Source organism: Rhinatrema bivittatum, unplaced genomic scaffold, assembly GCF_901001135.1.
Source record: "Rhinatrema bivittatum unplaced genomic scaffold, aRhiBiv1.1, whole genome shotgun sequence".
Taxonomy (NCBI): domain Eukaryota; kingdom Metazoa; phylum Chordata; class Amphibia; order Gymnophiona; family Rhinatrematidae; genus Rhinatrema; species Rhinatrema bivittatum.
The window spans coordinates 1-17,954 of record NW_021821293.1 but is presented as its reverse complement, the minus strand read 5'-3'; the positions used below and the strand labels follow the sequence as shown (position 1 = coordinate 17,954).

At 44.5% G+C, this 17,954-nt stretch overlaps 1 protein-coding gene across 1 annotated transcript in view; it reads left to right on the top strand.

Annotated features, from left to right (window-relative positions):
* The window catches only part of LOC115082576 (DCC-interacting protein 13-alpha-like), a gene marked incomplete at its 3' end in the record, with an annotated part of 79,587 nt that extends 64,580 nt beyond the window's left edge, over positions 1 to 15,007 (top strand). The window contains exons 11-14 of the mRNA XM_029586794.1: positions 330 to 518; positions 13,944 to 13,986; positions 14,627 to 14,683; positions 14,916 to 15,007. Coding sequence (XP_029442654.1) covers positions 330 to 518; positions 13,944 to 13,986; positions 14,627 to 14,683; positions 14,916 to 15,007 — 381 coding nt within the window. The remainder of the gene's footprint in view (positions 1 to 329; positions 519 to 13,943; positions 13,987 to 14,626; positions 14,684 to 14,915) is intronic.
* Between the last annotated feature and the right edge of the window lie 2,947 nt (positions 15,008 to 17,954).

Below are 17,954 nucleotides of genomic sequence, written 5' to 3'. Positions count from 1 at the left end.
TTAAATGGATTGATAAATGAATGAAAGAGTGGCTACTATTTGAGAATTCCCCCTGATTCAGTGAATGAAACATGGACCTGTGTTGGGAAGTTTCAATTCACTTCGGAATAAAATAAGTTTTAATTGCATATAAAAAAACATGCACTTTTTACTTTATTTTATACCGGGAGTGTCTAGTATGATGGCCACATAAATGGTAAAAATCTTGGCTTGGGAAGGTGGTTTATGATTGTTTGTACACTCTTCCTTTGTTGCACTCTTATAAATTTTAAAGCTATAATCAGACTGTAAGATTTCAGCACTAAGACTATGTGTACTTCTTGTTTTAGTAAGACTGGGCTTGTGTCCTCTACTTGGGAAAGACAATATTACTTTACTCAGGGTGGAAACCTGATGAGTCAAGCCAGAGGTGATGTGGCAGGAGGACTTGTCATGGACATCGATAACTGTTCAGTAATGGCTGTGGACTGTGAAGACCGAAGATACTGCTTTCAAATCACATCTTTTGATGGCAAAAAGTTAGTATGGATTCTAACAAGTTACCTGTTTAAAGAGAATAACCTATTCGTAGATGTTGGCTGATAAAGACCATTAGGTCTAACCTGTCTGCCACTGAAAATGTTTGTTGGAATAGTCTCCCAGAGCAGTTGCATCTAAAAGTGTGTTCTAAGAGCTTTAGGAAATTTGCTAAAAATGTACTTTTTTCAGCTGGCATTTGAGTTGGTGCGCAATAATTGAACGCTTCGAATTTTCTAGGTTGTCAGGCTGAGAATTGTATCTTCAGGAAGAAAATAACCCATACTGTGATCTTTTAGGGTTCATAAGTAGTATGTATGTTTGTCTTTAATTTTATGGTATTTTTGGGGGAAAATTTCTTAATAAATAAAATGCTTTACAATTGTATCAGTTTTATGGTTTTTTTATATATATATATATATAAAACCATAAAATTGATACAAACCTCAAAAATATGTTTAACCAAGAGAAACCAATAATCCTACTATTAGGGCTATTCTTTCCTCACAATGTATGCCTATACTCAATATTCAACACAAATGAGGACTACCAAACTTCTCACTCAATTTCACAAAACATATTTCATAACTCAGGGAATTAGTATCAGAATATTTGTGCGCTATCGTTTAGGCTCTTGCCCTTACAGGGCTACAACCATATTCATGGCAACAACAGCACTTGATTGTTAACCTCATTTACCAATTCCCATTAAAGCACAATTTTTATTTATCAATTTTTAAAACTGCACATTAATTTGCTCTGTCACTTATCTTTTTTTCTTTTTTTCAAAATTGCTCCGTGAAACCTCCGATTCCTTCCATCACCTCCTCTCGTGACTCAAAACCTGATGTGCTCCTTACCACCCTTTCAGTGTCTCTGTTTTTGTGACTGTCAAAACTTTTCAACCTCCCAACATTGCAATGTTTCGGCGGCTCATCTCGCCTGCTTCAGGGGATTCTTCCTAATAATAAAAAACACACATACTATCACACTATTCCCTTACAGAAAATTTTTTTTTTATCATTTTACAAAAAAAAATTTTCTGTAAGGGAATAGTGTGATAGTATGTGTGTTTTTTATTATTAGGAAGAATCCCCTGAAGCAGGCGAGATGAGCCGCCGAAACATTGCAATGTTGGGAGGTTGAAAAGTTTTGACAGTCACAAAACCAGAGACACTGAAAGGGTGGTAAGGAGCACATCAGGTTTTGAGTCACAAAAAAAAAAAAAAAAAGTTATAAATAAATAAATACAGAATTTCTTTTTTTAATCTGACGAAAAATTATCCCCTAACTTGAATCGGTTATTTCCCTTCCCAAAACACCCTTCTTATTTTCTTAATTGTATCCTTTTCCTTTTTTGGAGGCCATAAAACAGGGGTGGCCAGCTCTGGTCCTCAAGAGCCATAAACACACCAGGTTTTCAGGACATCTACGATGAATATGCATGAGAGAGAGTTGCATGCACTGCCTCCATTATATGCAAATCTATCTCATGCATATTCATTGTGGATATCCTGAAGGACTGGGGTTGGCCACCCATGCCATAAGGCATAGAAATTAGGCCCTTGCTTTGTTAGGGACTTAGGGCAAACTGTTCTCATTTTGTCAGCTCTGTATTACTGTATTTTTTTGTAGAAAACCTTTTAAGTTGCAAATATTTGATCATTGGCACTCTGTCTTCCTTAACATTTGCAGCTGCTCAATAGAAAGAACTTCCCTAAATATTATACATCTGACTAACTCTGTCAAACTGCAGCTTTCCCCTTGTGCAAAAGCCTCATGTGTTAAATTGCTCTGGAAAATCTGGATTATCTCATAGTGAAGACTATGGGAATGGAATTAATGATAATTGATAATAATAAGCAATTGATTCCAAGTGCCAAAGTAGGCCCAGTTAAGAGGTGATGCTGCCAAGTATTTGAAAACCATGTAAACGATACCCAAGAAGATAGCCCAGTCCTTCTCTAATGTAATCCAGTGTTTCTCCTCTGGGCAAGTATGCCATACTATTATACTCTTTTTAAATGTACTGCTCGCTGGTAAAGCATAAAATCTGGGAGATCTAACCCCTCAGTCTTTAGGCAATAACACTTGATACTCTCGGCTGCTTCCATTGCCATATTCATTTAGATATCATTGAATTCAATGAAGTAAAGAACTTATCTGGAGTGTAAATTGGAAGAGTCTCCAAAAGAAGTATTCTTGGCATTCATTTTAATAGATTCTACTTTACCTAGCCAAGAAAGCGTATATGGAGACCGCAATGAGAAAAAAGGAACAAAATTCAGGGTACATAAACATTCAAAATTGCTGGAAACATTAATTCCCAATTAAAATCGACTGACCATTTAAAGTGGTAGTGTTTGACTTTACTATCCTTTACTTCTTTACTAACTTTCAGTTTCAAGATTTCTGTTTTAGAGGCATTGTCATAATCCGAGAACTTGCCAAAACACTAAGCATTGTTATAATGGCCTTTAATGAAGAATAAGGATCCGAAATATACAATAAAATATCGTTTGAAAATAAGGCTATTTTATGTTCAGTTCCTGATTTAGTAAAAAAAAAAAAAAGAAACATTTTATACCCTTATGAACTCTAATTTTGGTTGCTAATGGTTCAAGAACTAATGCAAAAAAACCAAACAAACAAAGTGGACAGCCCTGCCTAGTCCTTCTCCCCAATGAAAATGGTTTGGAAACATGACTGTTAACTCATACCTGCGCCTCTGGGCAAGAGTAAATAAACTTAACCCATGTTATAAAGTGAACTCCAAACCCAAATTTATATAATATGTACAATAGACCAATTCCATTCTGCATGGTCAAACTTTTTTTCCACTTTCAGGGCCAATAGAAGTGTATCAAAGGGCTGCTTGTTTGCTAAACAGACAAGATTGAGTACTCCTAACATTATCAATCCTTTGTCTACTTACTATAAAACCTGTTTGGTCGAGGTGGATTAGTATGGGCAGCACATATTGAAGCCTATTTGTTCACCCCTTTGAATTTGATGACTACTACTACTTACCACTTCTGTCGTACTACTCAGTGTATGCAGCAATGTGCAAAAACACCTAAGAGACTACTCCTTCTCAGTAAAGTTTACAGTCTAATCAGGATAGACATACAGGACTAAAGAGACTTTGGAAATTTCAATTATTAAATAAATAGTTAAAATCAAAAAGGCTGTGAGCACAATAATTGAGTGTTAAGTTTTAAAAGAAGCTTCCAAAAGATGTGTTTTTAGACTGGATTTGATTAAGGCAAGAAGCAACTTGTTGGAAAAGCCTTCCTGAGTTGATGTAACAAGGTGGGAAACAGTTGACAGTGGAGGAGAAGGGCATAGATAAGAGTGACTTGCCTGATAAGAGAAGCTCACAAGGAGAGGTGTAGGGAGAGATAAGAGAAGGGTGGTGGTGAACACTCTTGAACGAATGTCTAGACTTGAGACGGGGTTATATGGATGTAGCAGTATTGGCAAAAGATGTCATGCAGCTGAATTTTGGATAGCTTGTAGTGGAGAGAGATGATTCACTGGGAGACCTGTGAGCAGTAGGTCACAGTAATTTAAGCAGAAGGTGATGAGAAAGTGGATAAGGGTTCTGCTAGTGTGTTCAGAAAGGAAGGGATGGACTTTGGTGATTTGTTAGAGAGAGAAATGACACATTTTAGCAGAAAAGGAAAACAAGGAGTCTAAGGTAACTAAGGTTTGGGTTGAGGGAACTGGGAAGTTGACAATATCATCCAATGAAATAGAGAAAGGGGGAAGGAGAAAGCTTGCTCATATTAAGTTTTTAAGATGGTGGTGGGATATCCAGGTAGCAATGTCGGACAAGCAGGCTGAGGTTTGGGACTGGATTTCTAATGAAACTTCAGGTGTAAAGGTAGATGTGGGAGTCGTCAGCATAAGGATGGTACTGAAAGCCATGAGAGGAAATCAGAGCACCAAGGAAATTAGTGTATAAAGAGAAGAGGGCCCAGGTCAGAGCCGTAAGGCACACCAATTGATAGTGGGATGACAGCAGAGAAAGATCCATCAGAGAACACGCTAAAATTACAATGGAAGAAGTAAAAAGAGAAGACAGGATGGCATCCAAAACTCAAGTGAGGATAGAGCAGCAGATAGGTCAAGGAGGATAAATATCAAGTAAAAGACCTTTGATTTTAGCCATAAACAGGAAATTAGAAACTTTGGCAAGGACTGTTTCTGTGGCATGTAGAAGACTAATACCAGACTAGAGTGAATCAAAAATGGCTCGAAATGAAAAAGTTAAGACAGCAGAGGTGAACTGCATGTTCGAGTAGTTTGGATGTGAAAAGGAAGAGGGAGATGGCATGATAGCAGGGCAGGTAGGATCAAGTGAGGATTTTTTGAGGAGTGGCATGATCACAGCATGTTTGAAGGCAACAGGAATAGTTGCAGGGCAACGTGAGTATATGACAGAAGGGGTGACTGCAGGAGAAACAGAGCTGAGTGGAAATGAGGTCAGAGAACAAGTAGTGAGTTAGGAGGAGGAAAGAAGATGGTCAGTTTCCTGTAATGTGATTTTAGAAGAGGAGGAGAGAGTGGCAGGGGTGAGGAATGAATTAGGGTAAGGGCGAGGTAGGAATGATTTGGTTAAGACTACTTTTGTGACCTTTGTAGTGGAAGAAGTTAGCCATAGTCTGGGCAGAGAATGAAGGGTGAGGCAAAGGCAGTTTGAGAAAGGAATTGAGTATGGCAATGATGTAAAGGTAGTAGCACATTCTAAGTTATTAATATTTGTATAATGAAGACCAACAAACATTCTAAGGAAATTACATGCACAAGATAGGAAAAGGCTATAAAATAATATCCAAGTGCTTGGATATATCCTAGTGCAGTGGTTCTCAACCAGTGTGTCGAGACACATTGGTGTGTCACCAAAACTTTGACACAGCAAGCCTATGCTTTCTATAACAGACACATGTGCTTGCTGCTTGAAGAGAGTGCAGAGTAAGGAGCTGGTACTTAAAATCCCTCATCACCACTCTCTGTTACTGCTTTTCCCTCAACCCTGGCAATCACTTCCACCATCAATCCAAGCCAGAAATGTTGCAGACATGCTGTATCCTGCCCCGCCATCTCATCACTCCTCCCCCTCTCGCTTCTAGGAGTTTCAGTTTTTCTCTGTATGCTTGTTTATAATTTATGGTCTTTTATTCTGTATTACATAAGAGTCAGTCTGCATTCTGCATGTTTGACAGAGGTGAGGGATTCTGCTAACTAGGATTTCGATTCTGTGTAGGAATCTAGAGCAGTCTGGCTTTCTTTGTTTTTCCAATAGTAAATGTACTTGTGTTCTATATTTGCAGTCTTGCTTTTTCATAGGTAAAGTTGTTGCTGTTCAGGCGTGGGCACCTAGTATGGCTGGTATGCTATATCATTTCTAAATGTCTTTTTAGCTGTTTTTCATGTTATTTCACAAAGTGGCTGGCAGGGAAGGGATTTTGAAGGACTATTTTTGAGGGGATACTAGAATTTGAATATATTTTTTGTATGTTGAGTTGAAAGGGGAAATGTTTATAACTGCTCTGTATAACCTCCAGAAGAGATCAGAACTTTCTGAGATTGACACTGAAAAGCATGAGAATTTGTCTATATCAAAAAAAAACAAAACTGTGTGCTGCATATGCACATCGGTCACAGATTTCTCACTGATGCAATATGCAAAGATTAAAATGTTTGTGAAAAATATAACCTTTAATGATATTTAAAAGCAGTTATTGAAATTAAAGAATGTTATCTTCTGTATCATTTTCAACAATAAAATACCTAGGATTATTATTATATATATATATTTTTTTTTAGTATAGCTGTTAAATGTAGTGTGAAATGTGTCACGCATATGAACATCATTTGTCAGGTGTGTCAGGATAGAAAAAAGGTTGAGAACCACTATCCTAGTGAGCGTTGTTGGATCAATTGTGAGAAAATGGAAGCTGCATCATACCACCCAAACACTGCTTAGACAAGGCCTTCCTTCAAAACTCAGCATCAGAGCATGAAGGAGACTTGTGAGGGAAGTCACAGAGAGGCCAACAATCACTTTGAAGGAGCTACAGAGTTCAGTGGCTGAGACGAGTGGAGGAGGTGCACCAGTCAACCATATCAAGAACTCTGCATACAATTGTCCTGCATAGGAAGGTGGCTAGAAAGAAGCCTTACTGAAGACAAACCACATCAAAGCACGTCTGGAGTTTGCCTGAAAGCCTCAGAGTGACCCAGCTAAAATGTGGGATAAGGTTTTGTGGTCAGATGATACAAAAATGAAGCTTTTTGGCCAAATTAAGAACATAAGAACATGCCATACTGGGTCAGACCAAGGGTCCATCAAGCCCAGCATCCTGTTTCCAACAGTGGCCAATCCAGGCCATAAGAACCTGGCAAGTACCCAAAAACTAAGTCTATTCCATGTTACCATTGCTAGTAATAGCGGTGGTTATTATCTAAGTCAACTTAATAGCAAGTAATGGACCTCTCCTCCAAGAACTTATCCAATCCTTTTTTAAACACATCTATACTAACTGCACTAACCACATCTTCTGGCAACAAATTCCAGAGTTTAATTGTGTGTTGAGTGATAAAGAACAAACCTAACACTGTCCATTCCTCAGCAAACACCATTCCAACAGTAAAGTATGGTGGTGGCAGATCATGTTATGGGGATGTTTTTCCTCAGCAGGGACTGGGCATCTTGTTAACATTGAAGGATGGATGAGTGGTACAACCTGCTTCAGTCTGCTAAAAAAACCCAAAACTAAAACTTGGGAGCAAGTTCACCTTTTAGCAGGAGAGCAGAAAAGATGATCCCAAGCACAAGGCTAAAGCAACACAGAAGTGGTTGTACAACAAAAAGGTGAATGTTCTACAATGGCCAATTCAAAGCCCAGATCCCAATCCAATCAAGAATCTATGACACTATTTGAAAATTGCAGTCTAAAAGTGTCATCCAACCAACCTGAACAACCTGGAGCAAATCTGCCAGCAAAAATGTGCAAAAATCACTTCCAAACAGTGTGCAAAGCTGGTAGAAACTTACCTTAACAGACAAAGCTGTTATTGCAGCAAAAGGTGGTTCTACCAAGTGCTAGTCTGAAGCATTTTTTGGTTTTTAATTTTATTTTACAAAAATGCAGAGAAATAATGAATTGTGACATTGGAAATTTACTTTAAGAGCATACTGGTTTGCAATAAACATACTATCTGGAACAATCTGTGTGTCATTTTTAATCAACACAAATTGCTGATTTCCTAGCGTGTAGCCAGATGGACTCAGAACAAGTGGGTATAGTGTGCTCGTGCTAGCAGTTGGAGACGGATCTGACGTCAGCACGGGTACATATACCCCCACAGGAAGTGAAGCAACTCAGTAATTTCCGTCTCCAAAGCAGTTTGGAGCTCCTGCACGCTCGCTGAGCGTGTTTTCCAAATCTACTTTCTACTTTCTACTTTTGACTTCTAAATTCTTGAGAAGATACCGACGAGCCCCGCACTCCTGCGGTGATACCCTCGGGTCCCTCCCCCAGTTGAGTTTCCTGAGGTGATTTCCGCGATCCCTCGGCGGTTTAGGCCTCGGCCCGGTGGCCGAATCGCGGCAGGGATCTAGCCTCCGAGCGAGAAGGGCTCAGGCCTGGCTGAGAGGCGCCTCGGTCCTGGCGTGGACTTAGCCCCGAGCGAGATGAGTTCGGCGGCTTAGAGGCAGCGGGTGCATTTCCTCGAGCGCGGCGGTGAAGGTATTTCCCCTCTCCCCCCGCAGCCGGAGACCGCCCGGGTTACAGCCGGGAAGCGCCGAAGATCAGGTAAGGCGTACATCTCTTACTTTTGGTCTCCGAGGTACGAGGATTGGCGGCGTTGCCGGTGGACGACACGCCGTGGAGGTCGCCATTTTGTTAGCCTTGTTAAGGTATTAAGCACCCAGGATAGGCGCCTGTGGAGAGGCGCACAACACAGCACATACATTACTAAGCGTATGTTTTTGTGCGCATATTATTGAGCGCATAGTGCTGTACGCATAATTTGAGCGCATACTGTATATTTGAGCGCATATCGTTTGTTCTTGAGCGCATATAGCTGAACGCATATTCTTAAGCGCATGCTGTATATTATTGAGCGCGTAGTGCTGAACGCATATTCTTGAGCGCATATGTATATTGAGCGCATATTGTACGTTATTTGAACGCATAGTGCTGAACGCATATTCTTGAGCGCATATTGTATATTATTAAGCGCATATTATTGGTATAAGCCGGCGCCCGGCATTCACAGCGATGGAACACTTGAACGCCCCGGCATTTCCAGGGGAGGCGCCTCCTGCTTCCGGCGTGAAAGCTCTTGGCCTATGCTCAGCGTGCTAGCTTAGAGCCACGCAGAGCGAGGAGCCAGACTCCCTTTGTGCCCAATGTGAGGAGGCCGTGGGAGCCTTGGGCCAGGACCAGTCTCAACCGAGGTTACCAACAGTTCCCCAGGGGCCACCCCGGATCTAGCGGGGTGCCCCTGAACAGCCAGGAATTCCGGGGGACCTAGTACCCCGACGGCTAGAGACCGCTTCCATTTCCTGGGTTGACTTATTTAAGGGGATCCACGCCTTTGTACAGATGCAGTCAGCGTCCGTCCAGGCCCTGCTGCCGCTCCGGCTGACCCTACCCCTGGCCCTTCTCGCCCTTATTGTGGGCATCCGCCTCCGGGCAGTCCCGCTCATGCGGACCCTGATGTCTCGGAGGACGAGTCAGAACCCCCCTGAGGAGGGAGAACTTCCCTCGGGGATAGAGCCATATCGAACTATGAGGTGGTTCTTTCCCAAGGAGGATCTCTCCGACCTGGTCTCTCAGTGCCTGACGGAGTTGGCTATTCCAGGCCCCAGCACTATGGAGGCATCTACGCAGAACCCCCTGCTGGAGGGTCTTCGTCCCACAGCCCGCCATTTTCCCTTCCTGCAAGCGGTGCAACAGCTGATCGATCTGGAGTGGAAGCGCCGGAGGCCTTATTCAAAGGGGGTCGGGCCCTGTCCGGCATGTACCCCCTGGACCGGCAGTCAAGGATATGCTGGCGTGCCCTCAGGTGGACGCCTTGGTTAGCACTGTGGTCAAGCGCACCACCATTCCAGTGGAGGGGGGCGGCCCTCAAGGATGCTCATGACCGACGCCTGGACGCCATCCTGAAACACACCTTTGAGGTAAGCAGCTCTGTCTTTGCGAATCGCAACCTGCTGCACCGTGGTAACGCGTTCCTGTTTGTCACAGGTCAGGAACAATGCCCCGGCTGCTGACATGGAGTCGGCTCTCTTGTTCCTTACGGATGCCGCCTCCGAACTAGTCCATACGACAGCCAAGGGGGTCTCATCCTCAGTAGCAGCCAGGAGGCAGCTCTGGATATGAAACTGGTCAGCCGACGCCCCTTCTAAGACACGTCTCACTAGAATGCCGTTCAAGGGGTCTCTTCTGTTTGGCAGCGACCTAGATAAACTGGCCAGCACATGGGGTGCCTCTCCAGTACCTCGACTACCGGAAGACAGGTCCAAGAGGAACCAGCGCACCTTTCCAAGGTCCTCCAGAGGTAGAAGCTCCCAACGCTTCACTCCCTATAGGAGTCGCTACCAGGCGCCTCGTCCTCAGGCCAGGAACCAGTCCTTTTGGACCAAGCAGCGCAAGAGGGGAGCCGGCTCGGGTTTGGGTCCCGGCCGTACCCTCCAATGAGAATCAGCCGATCCATCCAGGGGTCAAAGCCATAGGGGGCAGGTTAACCCTCTTCTACCCCAGGTGGGTCGAGATTACGTCGGACCAGTGGGTCCTCGCCATCATCCGAGAGGGGTATTTTCTGGACTTCCATCACATCCCTCCGGACAGGTTCGTGGAATCTCCGTGTCCAATCCACAAGAAAGCAGCATTAGAAGCTACACTGGCAAGGCTCCTGTCCTTGAAAGCCATAATCCCAGTACCTGCATGGGAAATGGATTCTGGGCACTATTCCATTTATTTCATGGTACCCAAGAAAGAGGGCACTTTCTGGCCCGTATTGGACCTCAAGTCAGTCAACCGATACTTAAGGGTCCCGAGGTTTCGCATGGAAACTCTGCGCTCAGTCAAGACCGCAGTACAGCCAGGGGAATTCCTCACGGCCTTAGACTTATCAGAAGCCTACCTGCATATCCCGATCCATCAGGATCATCAGCGCTACCTACGCTTCAAGGTTCTGGACAACACTTCCAATTCCGGGCTTTGCCCTTCAGGTTAGCCACGGCGCCGCGGACCTTCACCAAGGTGATCGTAGCAGTAGCAGCGGCGCTCAGACGGGAAGGAATCCTTGTCCATCCCTACCTAGACAATTGGCTGATCAGAGCGAAATCACGAGAGGAGAGCCATCGGGCAACCGACAGAGTGATCGCCCTTCTGGAAAGCCTGGGATGGGTAGTCAACCTAAGCAAGAGTTGCCTACAGCCTTCCCAATCACTGGAATACCTGGGAGTCCAGTTCGACACTCAGGCAGACAAAGTCAGCCTCACTACCAAGAGGAGGTTTTAAAACTCCAGACGCGTCTACGGTCCCTGATGGGAGCCAGTCGGCCCATAGCTTGGGACTATCTGCAGGTTCTCGGTCTCATGGCATCCACCCTGGAAGTGGTACCTGGGCAAGGGCCCATATGAGACCACTACAACACTCCCTCCTCTCTCGATGGAGCCCTCACTTCCGGAATTACTCCGTGCATCTACCTCTACCAGCCAGACTGCGGACCCAGCTACGGTGGTGGTTGCAGTCCGACCACAACGAGCAGGGGGTCGAAGATGTTCCTCCCCCACATGGACTCTGCTCACCACAGATGCCAGCCTGAGCAGATGGGGAGCACACTGCGAAGAGCTTACCGCCCAAGGGCAGTGGAACAGAGAAGAGTCGGGGTGGAACATCAACCGTCTAGAGGCACAAGCAGTCCGATTCGCATGCCTGCGATTTGCCCACAGACTGAGGAACAGAGCAGTCAGAGTGATGTCCGACAACACCACCACGGTGGCATACATCAATCAACAAGGCGGAACCAGAAGCCAACAGGTGTCCCTAGAGATAGCCCCGCTGATGGCTTGGGCAGAGGCGAATCTCCAGGACATCTCCGCCGTCCACATTGCTGGAAGAGAACACCGCGGCCGACTTCCTCAGCAGGGAAAGCCTAAATCCGGGAGAGAGTGGCAGCTATCCCCCACCCTTCCAGATGATCGTGGATCAGTGGGGGATTCCGGACATGGACCTGTTAGCGGACAGGTCCAATGCTCAAGTACCCAGATACTTCAGCCGCAAGCGAGATCCGTTCTCTCACGGGATCGACGCCCTGGTTCAGCCATGGCCTCCAGGGACTCTGCTATACGCCTTTCCTCCGTGCCCCCTGCTGGGCGCCCTGCTTCACAAGATTCAGAGACACAGAGGCCTAGTTCTTCTAGTGGCACCAGACTGGCCCAGAAGACCTTGGTACGCGGACATGAGAAGACTACTGGCAGGGGAGCCCCTTCCCCTGCCTCCTCTCAGGGACCTGCTTCGTCAAGGTCCCATCCTCCACGAGGATCCGGCTCAATTCTCTCTTACGGTCTGGCCATTGAGAGGGCTAGACTGAAGAAAAGAGGTTACTCGGAGCCGGTGATAGATACACTCCTCCGAGCTCGCAAGTTTCCACATCCCTCACCTACATAAGGATCTGGAGAGTATTTGAAGCCTGGTGCGACACTCATGGCACCAATCCACATGCGACCACAATCCCTATTGTTCTGGATTTCCTTCAGGATGGGCTTCAGAAGGGTCTCTCCCTAAGCTCCATCAAGGTTCAGGTGGCTGCGCTGTCTTGCTACAGTCCCAGGAGGGATGGCAAGACCATTGCCACGCACCCAGATGTTTCCCGCTTCCTGAAAGGAGTCAAGCACCTTCGTCCGCCACTGAAGTGGCCAGTGCCCATGTGGAACCTCAACATAGTTTTGGATTTCCTCGCGGGATCCACTTTCAGACCCCCTTCGGGCCTGTCTCTCCGTTCGCTAACTTTTGAAGATGGTGTTCTTGCTGGCAGTGTGTTCCGCACGCCGCATCTAAGAGATACAAGCGCTGTCCTGCAGTGATCCCTTCTCAGAATCACTCCTGAGGCTATCTATCTTCGCACGGTTCCCTCCTTTTTGCCTAAAGTTGGTCTCACAATTTCACCTCAACCAAACCATATCTTTGCCAACCACGACGGGCTTGAAAGAAATCAGAAGAAGGGCGTTTGCTACGCCATCTCGACATCGGCAGATTGCTACCCAGATACCTGGAACAGACAGAAGCAGTAAGAAAGACGGACCATCTGTTCGTCCTTCACAGCGGGAAGAAGTAAGGGGAAGCGGCCTCTCAGCCTACCATAGCCCGTTGGATTAAAGAAGTTATCAGAGCGGCCTACGTAGAGGCCGGAAAGTCACCACCCTTTACAGGTCAAGGCTCATTCTACCAGAGCGCAGCAGCATCTTGTGCAGAATCGAGGATGCTGTCGCCCGCAGAAATATGTAAGGCGGCGACATGGTCCTCCCTCCATACCTTTTCCAGATTTTACCGTCTGGATTGTCCAGGCCAGGGAGGGGACAGCATTTGCGAGGGCAGTCCTACGCGGTCCTCAGGCAGCCTCCCGCCCAGTCCGGGAGTAAAGCTTTTGTACATCCCACTTGTTCTGAGTCCATCTGGCTACACGCTAGGAATGCTGAGATTACTTACCTGATAATCTCCTTTTCCTTAGTGTAGACAGATGGACTCAGCATCCCGCCCGGCTGCCGGTGTACATGGGTTTCACCAATTCAAGGTAAGCCATGTCAGTTTCTTACATAAGAGCGTCCACTCTACCAGGTGTCGACGCCTTCCGGTTGGAAGCGCTGGCGGTCTCCAGCTACTATCAATCGGTCAGGGGAATCCTGTTTCACTAATTCATTGATCAGTCAGTACACATATATCCATAACAGCTTTTGCAAGGAAGATTACTGAGTTGCTTCACTTCCTGTGGGGGTATATGTACCCGTGCTGACGTCAGATCTGTCTCCAACTGCTAGCACGAGCACACTATACCCACTTGTTCTGAGTCCATCTGTCTACACTAAGGAAAAGGAGATTATCAGGTAAGTAATCTCAGCATTTTAGTGGGTCGAAAACTTTTGCAAGCCACTGTACTTATATTTGACTGGAATGATACAGACAGAGTGGAATTTGCCTGGAGTCTAGGAGATGGACAGGATGCCCTCTTGTTCCTTTCAGCTCTGTTTTTCTAGGATTTTAAGATCCTAAATAGACTAGCCGCATGTAGGGTACACCATTTTTAACTGATAAAAAGGTAAATTGGATATAGTAATTGTAGCCTATTTCAATATTAAAGAATGATTTGGGTTGAAGAGCAGTTTCTGAAACTTATTTTTCTTTCAGGGCTGTAATTTTGCAAGCAGAGAGCAGAAAAGATAGTGAAGAGGTAAGGTGGTATGCAGTACAGTTTTGCTCTATGTTTAGCAAATGTGCTTCTTGCAGCCTTGGCTAAGATGCATGGTGCTGTTACTGCTTTCTAACCCTCCAGAGTTGGGGCATCGAGTTATTGGTATCTGTCATTTCAGAGCTGGATTTCTCAAAATATCAGCTTAACCATATCCTTATGTCTGTTACTTCCTCTTCTAGGCCCGTTCTTGTCTTTCTTATTTTATCATAATATATTTTAGATCTATGTTTTTATACTTCTTGAATCTGGTATATATCTTTTCTTAGAATGGCCACACTCCCTATTTTTAAATATCTGCTGTTGATATTTCACTTAGCTGTTACATGTTCTAATGTTCTACCTGCAAGGAGTTCAGATAGAGCTAAGCATAATAGTATGAACCTAAGTAGAAAAAGCTTTTGAAAACTTTAAGCACTAAAAACTCCTCAGAACATTAGTAAACTTCAGTGTGAAAAAGGTTTGTGGTGGTTTTGTGTTAATTTTTAAGTGACTTATCTAACATAAAACAAACTAGTGCTGTGTTTTAAGTTGGAAGATGCAAGAGTGAAAAGGGAATAAAGTATGATTGACCTGGCAGTTTTGAAATGTTTAATCTGATTTTTACCTGTTTTTCTTTTAGTGGATTTGCACAATAAATAACATTTCAAAACGGATATATCTGAGTGAAAATGCAGAAGTAAGTTCTCTAGCTGATTATTAAGGCAAACATAAATTAGGAAAACGTTAAAGTAAAAATTACAAACTAGATCAAGAACAAACAGATACTAATTTTCATCTGATAGGTTTGATATTGATATACAATATTTGTGAGCAGAAGATGCATAGTTTGGAATTGATAGTTTGCCTATGAGCATGCCATAAAGTTCTATAATCTTCCACAGCCCAGGGTTTTTATTTTTTCACTGTAGGAAATTGCAGCAAGGGTTAATCAGTCAGCTTTGGAGGCTGTCACTCCTTCTCCCTCCTTCCAGCAGAGACATGAGAGCATGCGGCCAGCAAGGTAAGCTGCATAGTATGAGACAGTTGAAAGAACATCTTTCCTAGGGTGTCTGCCCATGACATCTGAATCCTTACTTTTATTTAAAAGAAGTATTTCAGCCATTGAAAGTTGCTTTCAAAGTTTCTAGTAGGAGGAGAATTGGTTCTTGCAGGCAGTTTAGAATTCTGTTTAATTAATAAACATCTACTCATTGCTGTTTAGGATGGTAATTGCCACTCTGTGCATGTAACCTCAAAGCATTCATGGAAGCCTAAAGCAGTTTATATCACTGCTGGTATGGGCTGAACTCCTCTCATACAGATACTCAGTGCTTCATTGCCATCCAGTTCAGTTGCATTAATTTAATTAGCAAAATGAGTTCATCAAATCCTATTACTTTGTTTTTCAAATTGATAAATTTTTTCATGCATGCTTGTCCACATAAGGTATGTGATATTGTAGGCTTACTAGTTTGCCATGTTGTGCTCATTCAGCCATCCCACAACAGTGACACCCAGATGTCAGTTTTTAAAGGACTTAGATGTCTAACTTTAGAGTTAGGTTCTTAAATTGATTCTTTTGAAAATGTACTACAGTAGGGCCAAATGCCTAAATTTAGGTTCCTGAAAATTGGATACCTACAGGAGTGGAGTTAGGGTGGGAAAAAATTAGATATTTAACATTGACTTTCAGCACTAGACACTTAACTTAGGGGCCTAAATTTAGGAAAATGAAAAACAATCCTAAATTTAGGTGAATTTTTAGCTGAAAACTTAGAATTCTAGGTTCCACTGAAAATAGGAGCCCAGCTTTCTTTTGAATATCTACCTTATACTCACAGATAGTTTACTGTTCATGTTTCCAAAGCAAGCTTCATGGCAAGCCACTCAATATTTACTATCCCTCTATATTTTTCAGTTAGGACATGGCTATCTCATCATAGGCTATTGTTAAATCTCAGTAAAACTAAGGTTATTCTTCTAATCATATACCTTTAGTTGACTCACCTTTGTTGTTTTCAGTTAGTAATTCTGTAACAGGAAACAGAGAGTAGGATTAAATGGTTAGTTTTCACAGTGGAAAAAGGTAAACCATGGAGAACCTTAGGGGTCTGTACTTGGACTGGTGCTTTTTAATATATTTTTAAGTGATCTGGAAAGGGGTACAATGAGTGAGGTGATCAAATTTGTGGATGACACAAAATTATGCAGAGTAGTGAAATCTCAAGCAGATTGTGATCAATTGCAGAGATCCTTGCGAGACTGGAAGATGGGCTTCCAAATGGCAGATGAAATTTAACGTGGACAAGTGCAAAATGATGCATATAGGTAAAAATAATCTTTGTTGTAGTTACACAATGTTAGGTTCTATCTTAGGAGTTACCACCCAGGAAAGAGATCAGGTGTCATAGTGGATAATACATTGCAATCATTGGCCCAGTGTGCTGTGGCAGTCAAAAAAGCAAACAGAATGTTAAGAATTATTAAGAAGGGAATGGAAAATAAAACAGAGAATGTCATAATGCCTCTTTTCGTGTACGTACCAGGTTCAGTCCAGACCGCTGGGTTATGCCTCCTTTCCAGCAGATGGAGTCAGAGAAAAGCTGAAAAGCACCCCCAGATAACCCTGTGTGCCACCTGCGATCCTTCAGTATTTCTCTGACTCCAGCAGATGAAGGATGGCATAACCTGCAGTCCTGATCCTTTGCAAAATTCTTTATTTGATTGATTAATAAGTGAAGGGGGTTTCCTAACCTTAGTACCTTCGACTAGATCAACTTGTAGTAAGTAGTAAAAAAAAAAAAAAAGGGGATCACTTTGTAATAGCAGGCAAGGCTGGGCTCCTGACCTTGGCCTTAATACCCAGAGAATATTGACACAGCCTGGTGAGTTGGGGGGGGATTTACCAGTGGGCCGGTCCCTACCCCCCTGTGCAGTGCCAGAGATGTCTTAATTCCTCCGGTGGGAGCTACAAATTGTATATTAAGCCCAGGGATGTACATTCCCCTGGTTGAGTATCTCTGAAAAATAAATAAATACATAAGTAAAAGACAAAGGATAAGCCTTTTAAACAGAGCGAGCCTGCTGAAAACTCCCAGGGCTCCGGAAGGGGTGAATTGCTTCAGTCAGCTGATTTTCTTCTTACGGCTTAAATTGCCATGCCGCAAGGATTGCAATGTGCAGCGTGTGGAGAGCCGGCAGCGCGGCTCTCTCGCGAAGGCCTCTGCTCCCGCTGTATCCCCGGGGGCGAGGGGCCTTCGCAGCTGCCGATTGCAGGGAAAAGATCAGCGTTGCCATGATCACGTGGCTTAGGCTGCAGTCAGACAGTTCACAAGGAGAGGCCTGCCCCGTCCCTGACAAGCGCGGGCATGGCGGCCATTTTGCCCGATTTCTGGCCTCGATGCTGCGCAGGGCTCAGATGCTCAGGGGGAGGGGATTTCTGGCTAATTTCTCCGCCTACGTTAAGCCCCCAAAGGCCTCGCAATTTGGGACATGATTCTTCTCCTCCTCCTGCCGTGCCTCCGGGGGGGGGGGGGGGGCGGGGGCTTTAAAGAGACAGCACCCATTTTCTTCTCAGTTTATTTTACTGCTTCACAAAGCTTATATGGAGGCTGAGGCAGACTTGGATGGGCAATATTCTCTTCCAGCTAAGATCCCAAGGCCTGCGGAGGATCAAGGGGCTCCTAGGACCCAGCCTTCCCGTCCCGCTCCTGATGCTGAGCTACCGGAGCCTTCCATTCCGGGGTCCGTGCTTCCGGACCCCTCCCCGGTGGATACGAGCGATGATGTTGACAATGCTGCTGGTGGAGGGGGATGATCCGCGGGTGCTCCGGTTATTTCGTAAGGAGGAGCTAGACCCTTTGATTCCTCGTGCTACAGGAACTAGATAGGTTCCACAGCCGGTGACGGATCCTTCTTCGGGGGATCCTGTTTTGTCGGGCCTGCAGGCCCCTCCTAGAACTTTCCTT